We start from the raw sequence: 13,471 nt of genomic DNA on the forward strand, positions 1-13,471 counted from the left end.
ATCACCCCATCGTACACACTGGACCTTTAAGACACTTTTGATTTATGTGCATTTATGTTAAATGGAACTTAAAGACACGAGTTTAACATGCATGATTTTAAATTGGATAGACATATCGCATTTTTCTTGATAACTGTAGAACAGCAATCTTTGTGGGTAATACTGGCAAAGCTTTGGGAAAATTGACCCAACAGTTTCTGACGAGTTTTGTAAAGTAGGATTCATAGAAAATTGTGAAAAAAATTGCAAAATTTGACATTTTTAACATAAAAGACCCTGGAGCAAAGATGCAGATGAAATGAGACTAAAACTGTGAAAACATTTTGAATTTAAGGCATGCTGTTTTTGAGATAACAACGAAAAAGTGACTGTTACAGTGCTTACTCTGAGGTCATTGACATCCATAATTTTTCTATGCCTGAGTAGTGGGAGGGGATTTGCACCCCACCAGCCAATTTGCATGAAGAGGAGAATATGGCTCCAGCAGTAAGCATCGCTTTTTGGACCCCTAAAAGTTTAACACAACATCCACTCACTTGCTTTTTCTATAGCTCTCCTCAGAAGAAACACCTTCCACTGAGGGAAACCATGAGATCCGGTTTAAAATAGCAAGCAAGTGGACCTTAAGGTAAGACTTTTTTTGACAGCAGTTTACAGCAACTTAGCAAGTGTTCAATCTGATATTGTGGATATTTTTATTTAACATGAACTTTGAAAAAAAAACTTTCAAAAAACCTCACAGCAACTTCTAGATTTTATTTTATTTTTTTTTGCCAAAAAAAAATCACCTGCATCTTCACATTCTTTTCCTGCATCATAACACCATGAGACCAATTATTCTTTTAGATCTTTTTGCAAATAGAAACAACATTATGCATAAGAAACACTTTAAGTGGGGCAATTCCCCAGTGATCATCCCCACCCACTCTGCACAATGTCCTGGATGCCCAGACTGCTGTTCACAGGCCCAGTTCCAACATCCACTCTGAATCCTCACAGACTTCAGACCGAAGTCACCTGCATGATCTGTGTCCAGCTTCAAATGCTGTATTGAGAGCAGTGTCTGCACTTCATGTTGTGTAGGTGAATGCTTTTGTTTTACTTTCTTAATATAGTTTCTAAAAGCATCTCAGTGTTGTAACAAAATCATGATTGTTTCCCTAAACAGCTACATGCTGTGCATTTAAAGATGTTGCAGTATCGCTTTTTTTGTTGTAGGTGTAATGTGTTTTATCATGTAAATCTATATTTAATACTTACTGTGTGATTCCCTCAAGCAAAGTCTGCATTTAAAGCTTATCACCTTAAAACACTTTTGATTTACAGCTAAGCTTTTGCAGTATTTTCGGGAACACGTCAAAGCCTGAGAGCCAAAAAGGATGGACATTGAAACTGGAACAACAGGTGTCATTACACATCTGAAGCCTGCAAAAATGTGTTGAGTAAACCCCACCGAAATGCCTTCAACCTCCGTGGGGCAGTCGGGTCTGATTTTTGTCCACCCTCCAACAGAGCTGGTCCACTGATATCAGTCTGTGTTTCAGGGCTTCTTCTGTTAGTGCAGTAAGCTGGGGAAGAGCTTCATGAGCAGTTAATACAGGTGAGAAAACCCCAGAAGGCATAAACATTTTCTCCATAATGACTGGCAGATTAGAGGGTTTAAAGAGAAAAATAAAATCAGACACAGGGTCAAGCATGACAAGAGAAATCTTAACAGAAGCCCTTATCTGGTGTCCACTTTTGGTATTTATTACCTCACCTTTTTGAGCCTTTTCCTCCTTAAAATATTTTTTGATCATTTTGATTTTTTTTTTTTAATCTCTAAAACTCAAGGATGACAGATTTATTTTAATTGCAAAAAGCGCTTCCAACATTTAGGAATAAAACAAAACAGTAGGTTCTAGTCTGGATGTGTTAGGGCATAATCCGCAGTAATGTTTGATATTATTTACATGTATTTTACGTTTTGAAGGTATGCCAACAGTGAGTGTTTGATATACAGTAATCTGTGCAAACTGTTCTTGTGTGTATGTGTGTTTGGTACAATCAAGACAGCTCTTAGATGAAATACAGTTGTTTCGGGGATGGTAACAATGGCTTAAGGTCCATGTGATTGAGGGAGGAGGACGAGCAGGAACGCTCTCCCTGCCTCCCTGCCTGGCAGCGGTAGTGCAGGTCAAAGTTCAAAAGGTCAAAAAGTAAAAATGGGCGGTGGGTTTTCCTTTCCTGAAGCAGGAGGTCATCAGTCCATCTGTCAGGTGGTCAGTGCGATGGTGCCATCTCCTCGCCTGTTGGTGACACTTGATTATGGCATCACGGGACGTCACTGCAGTACCAACCCAACCTGAGAGGAAAAAATGTGAAACGATTAGCCAAGCAGTTACAAACATATTTTTTGGGAAACTTTAAATGACAAGGTATATGCAAGATCTTTTTGATACCACAAAGAACGTGAATTGAAAGGAATACTTTGCCCACAAAATTACCCTTTGCATATTAGTCAGTCATGCAGTGTTACCTTAAATTTGTGAGGAAACATTTTCTCGCAAAATAAACTTCAAAGTCAGGCTTCAATACTCAGATATTTTAGTGAAAATGCATGTGTTTGGGAAGTACTGAGCATATGACTGGATATAAATGAGACTTGGATTATACTGCACAGGTTGTGGGAGAGTTTGAAAACTGATGTTCTGATATACTTTATCTGTTGGCAATCCCTCATTAATCAATAAATCAATATGTTTTCTTCACAAATTCAAGATCATGTGGTATGACTAACTGATTTTCAAATGTTATTTTGTGAATGAAGTTTTCCTTTGTGTCTTCTATTGTGGAACAAGCAATTATTTTCATTATTGATTAATATTTCCATTATTTTTTTGATTAATTAAACTGCCCTGTGCAACTTCCCTGAGCTTATGGTGATGCCTTCATATAGCATGTTTTATCCTACCAAAAGTCCAAAAATCCAGAGCTCATCAGTTTACTAATATGTATGACAAAGAAAAGCATCACATTCAATATGCATTACACCAGCAAACTTTTGGCTTCATTACTTACATGCAACATCATTACAGCATACATTTATTGGCAATCAATAATTGATTGACTAATCCTTGCAGCTCTAAATAGAATTAATTTAATAGGAGAAAATGGATAGATGGATTAACCAGTGAAATGTGATTAATTGATTCATGTTCATTTTAATGAACAGTTTGTAAGCTTTAGGGGGATTTGGTGGTGTCTAGTGGCGAAACTTCTCCCGGTTAGAAGCCCTTCAGTGTTTATTGTTCAGGAGGTTTTTACGGGGAGGCGAATTATCCACGAATCAGTGTAACTCAGATGCTGCTCATTGCAGGTGGGCTGCTTACTATGGTTGCAGAAACGAAAATGCAAATGACCCTATGTAGGGCCAGTGTTTGGTTTGTCCATTTTGGGCTACTGTAGAAACATGCTGGCGCAACATGGTGATGTCCATTAAAAAAAGGACCCGCCCCCTATGTAGATAGAAACCACCCATTCTACGGTAAAAAAAAAAAAAAAAAACATACAAAAAAAACACTGGACTTGTAAGTTTTTGGTAAGTTGGAAACTTGCCCACAATGATACACTGAACTTTGTAACTTGTTATAGGTTTGATAGACCTGCCTGAAACTCAGCTAAAAGCCTTTTAAACAGCCTCCTGCACACACAATGCACTGTCGAAACAATCACACGGTGGTGTATTTAACATCTCCCAACAACCTGATACTACACTGTCGCATAAACACCTACAACAGGAGAGAGAAAACATTTGAGACTGTTATAAATTAAAATGAAGACTTTACTACCTTGTAAGGACTTCATTTGAGGAAACTAAATTCAATGCGTTTACACACTTACGACCTGCACGTATTTGAGGTTATGATACTGAAGTTGTTTTAGAAAATTTACCTTTTCTGAGCCCATGCTGGGACATTTCCAATTGTACAGATAATACTGTAGATTTCCATCACCGATGCCGAACTTAAGTTTCTCCAAGAAAGTCTTGTTTTCCATTAGATCCAGTGCATTGAAGACGTCAAACCCTTTCTAAATAAAGAGATGAGAAAAAAAAAAAACTCAGTTCCCTGAGAGTCAACATTTTGGAGAACACACACAGACTGAAGAGGAACGCACCGATTTGGCCAAGATGAGGGCATCGGACATCAGGTCGAGCAGGGGGGTGGTGGTGTGCACGTTGTAGAAGGAGTACGCTGCTTTTAGACTGCGGTGCACCGGGTGGTTCATAATGGTAGAGGGCAGTGTGTAGAAACTCAGGAAATCTGTTACCTTGCCATCATTCTGTCAAGAGAACAACATACATTTTTATATCTCAGTGTAAAACACACTAGAGGGGTGGTTATTTAAAGATGGCTGTGGTTAAAAAATAAATTAAAAATGTCTAAATATCATTTTTACCTCCACCAGGTAAGTGTCGATAATATTCTCCCGGGGCAGCAGCCAGTGCTCTACCTCTTCCTGGTTCATGGCAGGTACCAGGTGAAACTGGCTCAGGTACTCACGGAGGAGGCGATGTACCACTGGCACATCCTTCTTGGTCATCGGCCGCAGACCCGAAGTCTTAGGAGCCTGAAGAAGAGATGACAGGACAGAGAAGAATAAACACGTGGCCGGACGATGTAATATATTTGTGTTTGTCAAATCTGGGTGTTCTCACTAACCTCAGGCAGACGGTACAACTTCATGGTGCGCTGCATAGTCATGTTCCTGCTCAGGTGGGAGAACTTTACCTCGATTAGTTTGCGTGGGTTCAAAGAGCGATGCCAGTACCTGTGCAAAGAAATTGGATTTGTAAGTACTCTGTGGAAAAAAACGGAGAAGAGAGAAAGGTGTGTGCATACAGTGTGAGGAGAGCTTTTCTCTCAGACGCACCTGCATGTGGCCACAGGTTTGGGCAGTACCACTCCAGCAGTGTAAACGGCCTGAAAGATACCCTGAAGGTTGACTCGTCTGGTGATTTCTCTGATCAGAACCGGGGCAACTCGTTTGGAGCGAAGCTTCTTGTGGACGCAGAGGAAATTGATCTCAACCATTTTCTTTTCTCTAAACATCAAGGAAAGTAATTCATAACGTGAGCATTACTGTCTGTTCAAGGCTGATATTTCACATTGTTATTACACCTTGCCATTCTTTATAAAAAGGTACGATCACTTTATTGTCGCTTTTAAGCTGGCGGTGGACTTGTTATGTGTGTGATTCACCACCGGGAGATTTAAAAAGCAGTTAACAGCAGTTAGCAGCTAACTCAAAGAGGAGCAACTAAAAATGTCTGTAAATTGGGAAGACAATAAGGTCCAGGTCTGTCTGGACAAGATCAACCACCATGTAAGAGGGACAGTAAATGATTGTTATTACCATGTTATGCAGAAAACACTGCCAACGCGTATGTCAAATGTGACGCCAGTATATCAGGGTTTTTTCGGTTTTGTATAAAAAAGCAAAGGCGTCTGTACTCCAAGGAAATGTCCAGGAGTGCAGAGGTTTGTGGAAGCCTTTTCTGGATCATGTTCATGTCGAAAGTTATAATACGCTAATGAAAGGCTGTTCTCTGAAACATAACCCTCTAAGACACTGAACTGTGATCACTGACAGACTGATGATAGGACTAAAGTCTCCTAAAGCAGTTATGCATAGGATGGGCTGGACTCTACTGGACAGTGTTGTATTGTGCTGTGTTGTTTTGTATAATTTGGTTGACAGGGTTTACGATGATACTATGGAAAATAATAAAATAATCATTAAAAAAAAGGAAAGCCGGCATAATGATGGGAATTTCTTGCAGCCCTGTTGCTGGATCTCTTTGTACAAATGGCTACAGAGTTTATGTAATTTGGAAGCGAATTAAATAGTTAAACAGAGCAGTAGATTTCATGCAACATGTGAAGTTATTGATTCAATACATTCTGTTTTTACTCTGCACTGTTGTGTTCACTTACATGTCGTAGATAAAGATGGAAGCAGGAATGGCACTGATGAAGCCCACCAGCTTCTGGTTGGAGTTCACTCTCACCCCACAATGCCACTGGGGCAACCAGCCAGGGGGTCGCAGGGCCCTGAGACAGAGAAAAGTCAGATTACTGTATTCCCGTCACCTGTATTAATACTTTTAAAAAACATTTAAAGTATCTGTTAAGATATATCATATAATATTTAGCATTTAAGTGTAACATCATTGCCAGTTGTAAATTGGAAGAATATAAGTTTTAAAAAGAAATACCAGAGCAGAAACTCGGGGGAGTAGTCAAATCGGAACATGTTGTCGTCATCTTCAACATAATTCTCGTTGAGAAGGGTGTAAAGCTCCTTGAGCTGATTTTACACAAAACGACAAAATGAAACAACAAAAACAAATATTTACTATATAATAAACAAGCTGTAAGTACAAATATTGTTTCCCATAGTCTTAATGCCTGTGGGCCCTGCCGACACCAACTGTTCTGCATAAATTCTAGGAATTTACCATTTCTGACAATGTACGTTATAAATCATACACATACTGTGCATGCAAACATAATATTCCACATTATAAATGAAAAATATGATAGAAGAATCTGGTATCTTAACCTCTTAATATTAGGAATCTTGTCAACACCTGAGATTCAGTACAATGAATTTGTTTTTTTTGTACATGAGTGACACTGTTGTTTACTTTAAAACGTGTTGTAACTGTCAAGCAAGTTTGTAGATCATTAGAGCATTAGAGTTAAGCTGCACTCTGACAAAACAAATGCACTTTAGGACGAATAAAAATCAGTCAATTTTCTAACAAAATCCGAGCACTGAGAGCTCAGGAAATTGTTTCTGAAAGATGAATTTCTCACGTGCATCCCTGCTCTGAGTGTGTGTGTGTGTGTGTGTTTATACACTCTCTTACCACGCCAGGATTCCCCAAATCGAGGGTGTCCCAGCTGAAGCCCTGCGGGAGGCTGTAGGGCTCCTCACGAATGTTGTCTTTGTCAGGTTCAATAGAGCCATGTGATGTCACGGTCTCCCCTGTGGAAAAACAAAACAGTCTCTAACATGAGGCACAGAAAAACCCACAGTAGATGACATTCACTGAGGGTTTCAAGTCTTTGAGCAGCCCGGCAGCTCTCACAGATGTCATACCTAGCTTGGGCACAGGCTGTGTGTCCCAGAACTGGTAACTCCTCCGAGTTGCCTCCTCCATGGTTTTGGCAGGGCCTTGGCCTACAGAGAACAGTTCGATGGCCTTTTGGATCTCCTGGAGCTTATCAGCTGGCAACGAATTTACCTGTTTAGAAAATCCAGACAGAAATTAATAGCATTAAAACAGACAGTCTAACAAAATATATATATATATTTTCATCTATACAGGATGACATTTTTTTGTTGGCCAACCAAAAGTCAGCATTGCCCTGGTTCCATCTTCAAAAAGCCAATGGGATTTTTCCATTGAATTTTGGATCATCGCAGAAAATAAGCTCTGTAGCAAACAAATGTTTCTGTTACCTGCACGTTTTGCTCAGCAAGATTATCCTCAGTAACGAACATCACTCTCAGGATTTTTGAAGCCTTATTGCAATCGCAAGAAGTAAAAAGCTCATGTTAGGCTCTAAAAGGACTACACTATGGTCTAACAACTTAAGGTTGACACCACAATGAGGTTGTTAAGCCGTGTTTGGTACGGTTCAGCTTGATAAAGTTCTTTAGTCTCATTTGGCCACTTGTTAAAAACCGCTTTTTTTTTTTTACTGCCTTTTTTTATGTCGAAGAGCAAAATGTGACAGTCTCTTAAGCTAGTGTTTACCACAGACCTTATCTCAGGCTTGTAAAAAAAAAAAACCAAAACCCATTCAAAAAACCCATTGCCTTTGAGAAGAAGGAACTGTACAATTTTCTACACACCACAGTCAATCACAGTGAACTGGATGGTTTAAACATCTAAAAGCACCACCTTGTGGCAGAACTGTAACTCCAAACTTTGGAAAATCGCGCTTGAACTATACTTTTTTTTTTGCTTATTTTCCTTTTGAATCTCAGGTGATCTGATAATTCAATCTAAAATGTGTCACTTCATAATATTAAAGGACAATTTCATGCCTTGGCAAGGGGGTCCTGAGCTGCTTCTGTAGCACCAGATTTCTTCTTCTTTTTCTGCTTCTTTTTCTTCTTCTTGGCACCAGTGTCGTCACCCAGACCCCGGTCACTGAGAGGACAGAAACATAAGGCATCTGTATTAGTCCACTATCCCAGAGGAAAGCCACGCCCTGGTCCAGATGTATTATCTTAAATCTCTACCTGGGAATGCTTACAACACAATGGCACGATTAAAGCTGCATTACACATACTTTTGTATTATACCCATCCTATCAATCTGAATATTCATTTTAACTGAATTAATTAAAAACGTATCATATTAGAGGAAGACACTTTTTTGGAAAATTGTGAATACAGACTTTCAAAACCACCCAGGTAAGTCAACAGTTAGCCACCCAACCATGCCCGTAGGGTTGCTTTAACTTATTATTTCAGCTCTAAATACAGTTATTCTCACTGCTACTGCAGAAAAGTAAATTCAACATTTTGTCAAAATCAACATTTTGACAAAATACCTCTATATAGGTCTTATTACTCTATTGTAGGGTTGACTATTGGTATTTGACAAAATATTTTCACAATGAGATTTTTGGTAAATAGTCATCAGTGATGTGGATATTATGACTAAATGGATTAAGGCAAAATAATCAAACAGCAAGAACAGTCTCGTCGTGTTAATAAAATTACATCACTTTACTGTAATGCAGCCTTTAAGACCCCGAAAAGACAACACTTATTATGTCACAATATCCTAAAACTAGAATATAGTTTTATATGAGTATATCAAGCTAGACCTACTGCTACGTATTTCAAACATCATATTTCAGTGGTGAAACAAAGTCACTGTTAGTTAAACAAGCACTTTTAACAATGTTTTCAAAACCCAAGGTCCTTTTATCATTATACAATTTAAAGCCTTTTTTAAATCATTTTTTAACTTATTCACTTACTGTTCTATATATCTTTCTCATTTTTAATTATACTGTTTTGACTCTGGATTGGTCTTTTATGTTTTTTGTTTTTAATCTCTCTGTACCTCTGCACCTTGAACCTACCTCTGTGAATGAAATGCGCTTTATAAGTTAAACTGCCTTGCCTAAAACAACTACAGTGGTCTGTAAGCAAGAAGAAAACCCCAAATGAAGCCTCAAGAAACTGGCAGGACATATATCAGGTAGAACACTATAAAACATATAGACTGCGTCCCTCTCCATCACCTGCATCAGCAACAGCTGATGCAGGTGATTCAAGTGGATACATGTCAGTATCAATCACTGCCGGTCCCTGCAGCCCCCTCCAGCCTTCGTGTAACAACCCCCCATTTTCTGATCACTTCAAACCTGAGTAGCCGCACACCCCCACCCAGCTATCCCATCTTCTGCCCTAAGAAAGACCGCATACTTACAGAGGATAATCTCATTAGTGTCTGAGAGAGGAGAGAGGCCAGCACCGGCCTGTATTTGTAACACCAGCACAGATGGTGAATCACATGACCTCTGGAAGAAGAGTGTATAGTATCTGCGCGTGTGTCCATATGTATGTACAAGAGGTCAGTGAGTGAGTGGGACAATGGGCAACAACAAAACATACAATAGTATGTTCCACAGGCTTCTTTTTTAACAGCTATCAGACAGAAGCGTTCTTTGTTTCTGTGTGTGCTGTGCATGTGTCCTCAGTGGACAGAGCAACAGTGAAGCTCACATTTGCTTCCCTTCCATTAATAAATAGGATCATCACTTAACGCTTGCTGCAGCGGTGGGTGGTTTAAAAAACATACATTACTGTTACAGAAAATTGTTTTCATTCTTTTATTGTGAAACACTGGCTGCTTTAATCAGCTAAACTCCTTCAATTAAAACAATCTGAGAAGGAATTTTCACCCTGTGGTCAAATTGCTCATGACCACCACCACAAAAAGGCCATAACTTGTGATGATTTCTTTAAAAGGTCACAAGCCACATAAATAGGCAGGGGAATCACTGCATTTTAACAGCATTTTCTCTCCCCGTTTGCTCCTAAAAGCAGTATTTACCTTGAGCAGGACACGCCTTAATATTTGCAAGCCTACCATGTGTGCCACCGCTTGGTAAACATTAACAGAAGTCAATGCGGTGCAAAGTAGGATATCCATCAAAGCCTATTTTAAGAGCTCGACTGATCTAGTACCTTTCATATTTCTAAGATTAAACAGGAGATTTAAAGCCTTGATGACTCCCCGGCTAAACAGCCAACCCGGACACATCGTATTATCAAGATGCATGTGTTTAAACATGCAGATTTTGCTTGTTTCACTTTTGATTTGGCTCCTGTCTGCACCGAGATCCACTTACAGACAATAGCGGTTTGACAGCTATGTTAGCATGCAAGCTAACTTGCTAAATGTCAACTGAGGTTGCCATGAATTGCATCAGTTACAGGCAGCCAGCAAGATATATTTATACATATGTGAATAATACATCACGCTGCCAAGTTAATAAAAATATTGGACTGTCCTCTAATTTGTTCAAGTGACAGTAAATGTTTTGTTTTGTGATATAACTGGCTCCCAGGCGTACTTTAGGTTTTCTACCCCCATACTACGCCTTGCTATCAAGGAAGGCGCTGATAAAGCCCGCCCACATAAGGGACAGAGTGCACTCTCGGCCAATCACATCAAAGTACTGGCAGCTAAACTGTGCTTCTAACCAATCAGGTGAAGGCAAGTGGACGGGACAACCTCCACCGATGGCTGTCTATTCCGACAGCTCGCCGAGGCTTTACTTAGCTCTCGCTTTAACAAAGTGTGCAGCGACTTGACATCTTTTACACCGCTTTGCCTCTTAGTCTGCCTTCTTACCCATCGTCGGAGTGGTGCTCTTCATTTTCACAGTCGCTGCAGTGTCCGTGGTCCTCTACATCTTCTTTCTCCGGCATCGGTGCTGTCTCATTCTCATCCGCCATCTTCAACCAGGAAGTGAGGAGCCACCGCGTGCCCTCGACGGCTTTAAACCTCCCCTGATGCTATTGGCTCAGAGCGGTGATGTCTTCACTGCTGGCTCCCAGTGGCTGTTTATTATAAGACCTTATAATAAACACATGCTCCTGGTCATGAAGCTCCAGTCTTTCATTTCCAGTCGTGGAATGAAACAAAGTACATTTACTCCTTTTTTTCCTTTACACTTTGTATTGCATTCCTGTTTTGTTTTGTTTAATTGATGTTGACTTACTGGTTACTTTTTCTGCCTTTGTTGTCATTTATCTTTTGTTGTGTTTTACTATAAAATCTTAATTTAGGGGTTTTGTTTTTTCGTTTTTGTTCACTATTGTTATTGATTGTTGTTTTCAAATTGAGGGGGGTCTGTTGGTCTAAGCCTCTGGCTTCTTGGCCTCTCCAGACACTTTTTTTAATGACCAAAATTTTTATTGTTTTTATGTTTACAGACCAGCGTAACTGACAGAAAATAGCATATAGATAAACATATTCATGAAACCAAAAAGGAACACAACAGCAAAAATCAAGCAATAATGAGCAGACCACATAAATCAACAAAGGACAAAAAAGGACAGATAATAAACAAAACATATGTTAAAAAACACACACAAAAAAATCAGTAACAGTAACAATACACACTTACACTGCACTGATGAGCTTAGTTGTCTGCTACTTTTAAATGCCAACACTAAACTGCAGTGCATGGCCACATCACCAGCTCACAATGAGTCGCTCTACTCCTAAAGGAAACAATTATGGTCTTGTGATAAGATCAATATATTTTACCCATTTAGTATGTTACAGGTCTAGCTGATTTACCATCCTGTATGTCAGCTCTTCATAGGCTGCCACAACATTTAACTGGGTAAGCCATAGACTGGATGGAGGAAGATCCACCAATTTCCATTCTCCAACAAGGAGCTTTCAACACATTTTTGTTGTTGTTGTTTCTTTTATTCAACTGGATTTTATGCAGTTTTTAATTGTGTATAAATAAACTAAACTAATAAATTAAACTATTCAAGTACTGTAGATTACTTATATACAATTCTGTGGTACATGTACTTTACTTTAGTATTTCTCTGTTCTGCTGCTTTATACTTTTACGCCATTACATTTCAGAGGCCAACATTGCATTTTTCACTCCACTACATTTATTTAACACCTTTAGCCACTTGTTACTTTATGGATTTATGTTGCTAATGCAAAATAAAAAATATAAATAAATATCTCGTCTTTTAGTTTATCACAAATATCCAAAATCAACACATCTGGAAATACGTGGTTTTTAACCAACAGAAAGGTTATCAATGATTGTACTCTGAAAAGTAACAAAAGCTAAATATGCAAAGTTTTAAAATAAATGTAGTGGAAAGTCCAATACTGGCCTCTTAAATGTAATCAATGCATCAATTAAATTATAAAATAGAGCAAAAACATCAAATATAATAGTAAAGCACTGGCAGGGAACAGTTTACTGCATACTGAGTACTTTTATTTTTCATACTCACGGTAAATTTTGCAGATTATTAATACATACTTTTACTTTATGAACAGTTTCAAGGACGATTAATTGCGGTGGAGTGCTCTCACAGGGTGGTATTAGTACTACTACTTAAGGAGAGGATCTAAACACTTTTTCATTTCTCATGACCCTGACAAAAGTTTGTGATTGATTCAGTTTAAATCTCTTTTTGTCTCACATGTGCATGATTAGAGCCATGTGACCTGCATTTGGCCTAAAGGAAATAAACTGAAGTATTTAATAGGAAGCACATGAGGGGCGGATATACATGGTGTATGATCTAGACTGATATTTGGTATTATTAGAGAAATGTGCAGTGGTGCAAGACGTATTCAGATCCTTTACTTTAGTAATAATACAATTACCATGCTGCGAAAATACTGCACTAAGTAAAGTCCTGCGTTTAAAACCTTACTTGAGTCAAAGTATGTAAGTATTATCATCAGCAAAATGTATGAAATGTAGTAGTAGTAGCAGTAAAATGGTCCCTGTCAATGTTTTACTATTATATCTGATGCTTTTGGATGTTTTAGTATTACTGTTACAATCATGTGTATATTGCATTTTACTGGGTAAAAATTGTGCTAATCCTTATTCCTTTATATTTACAGTTGGGTAGTTTAATCTAAACAGCGCTACTGTTCTGTGAGAACCAGGTTTTTAAAAAAGTCAAGTCAAAGTCTGTTTTCAGATTTGTGAAGATTCATTTTCCAGCTGCTCCAATAAAGTTTTCAAAGAGTTTACTTAGCTTTTATACAAGAAGTGCATAAAAAATATAATCTGACAAGAAACTAAAGCTGTCAGACAAATGCAGTGGAGAAAAATTTACAATATTTCGCTCTGAGATGAAGTGGAAGTATTAAGTTGCAGAAAAT

General features: G+C 38.6%; 1 protein-coding gene across 1 annotated transcript; it reads right to left on the minus strand.

The window, feature by feature from the left end:
* Positions 1-741: 741 nt before the first annotated feature.
* On the minus strand, positions 742-11,096 carry LOC121957211 (glycylpeptide N-tetradecanoyltransferase 1). The gene is made up of 12 exons (XM_042505742.2): positions 10,937-11,096; positions 8,104-8,209; positions 7,150-7,294; positions 6,917-7,035; positions 6,260-6,351; positions 5,979-6,095; positions 4,915-5,085; positions 4,704-4,812; positions 4,441-4,611; positions 4,159-4,323; positions 3,934-4,071; positions 742-2,344 (listed from the first exon to the last, which is right to left on the minus strand). The coding sequence occupies exons 1-12, from the start codon at positions 11,038-11,040 to the stop codon at positions 2,324-2,326; spliced, it is 1,458 nt and encodes a 485-aa protein (XP_042361676.1). The 5' UTR covers positions 11,041-11,096; the 3' UTR covers positions 742-2,323.
* Positions 11,097-13,471: the final 2,375 nt, after the last annotated feature.

The sequence above is a fragment of the Plectropomus leopardus genome, chromosome 18 (assembly GCF_026936395.1).
Source record: "Plectropomus leopardus strain MGB_pleo_1.0 chromosome 18, ASM2693639v1, whole genome shotgun sequence".
NCBI lineage: Eukaryota > Metazoa > Chordata > Actinopteri > Perciformes > Serranidae > Plectropomus > Plectropomus leopardus.

Bases quoted from the DNA above. Each gene is read 5' to 3' on its own strand.
- LOC121957211 (XM_042505742.2), bottom strand. From the start codon at position 11,040: ATGGCGGATGAGAATGAGACAGCACCGATGCCGGAGAAAGAAGATGTA. The intron at 6,352-6,916 runs GTAAGAGAGTGT...GTGTAAAATCAG, and splicing joins ATTTGGGGAATCCTGGCGTG to CTCAAGGAGCTTTACACCCT. The intron at 5,086-5,978 runs GTAAGTGAACAC...CTTGATGTTTAG, and splicing joins TCCATCTTTATCTACGACAT to AGAAAAGAAAATGGTTGAGA.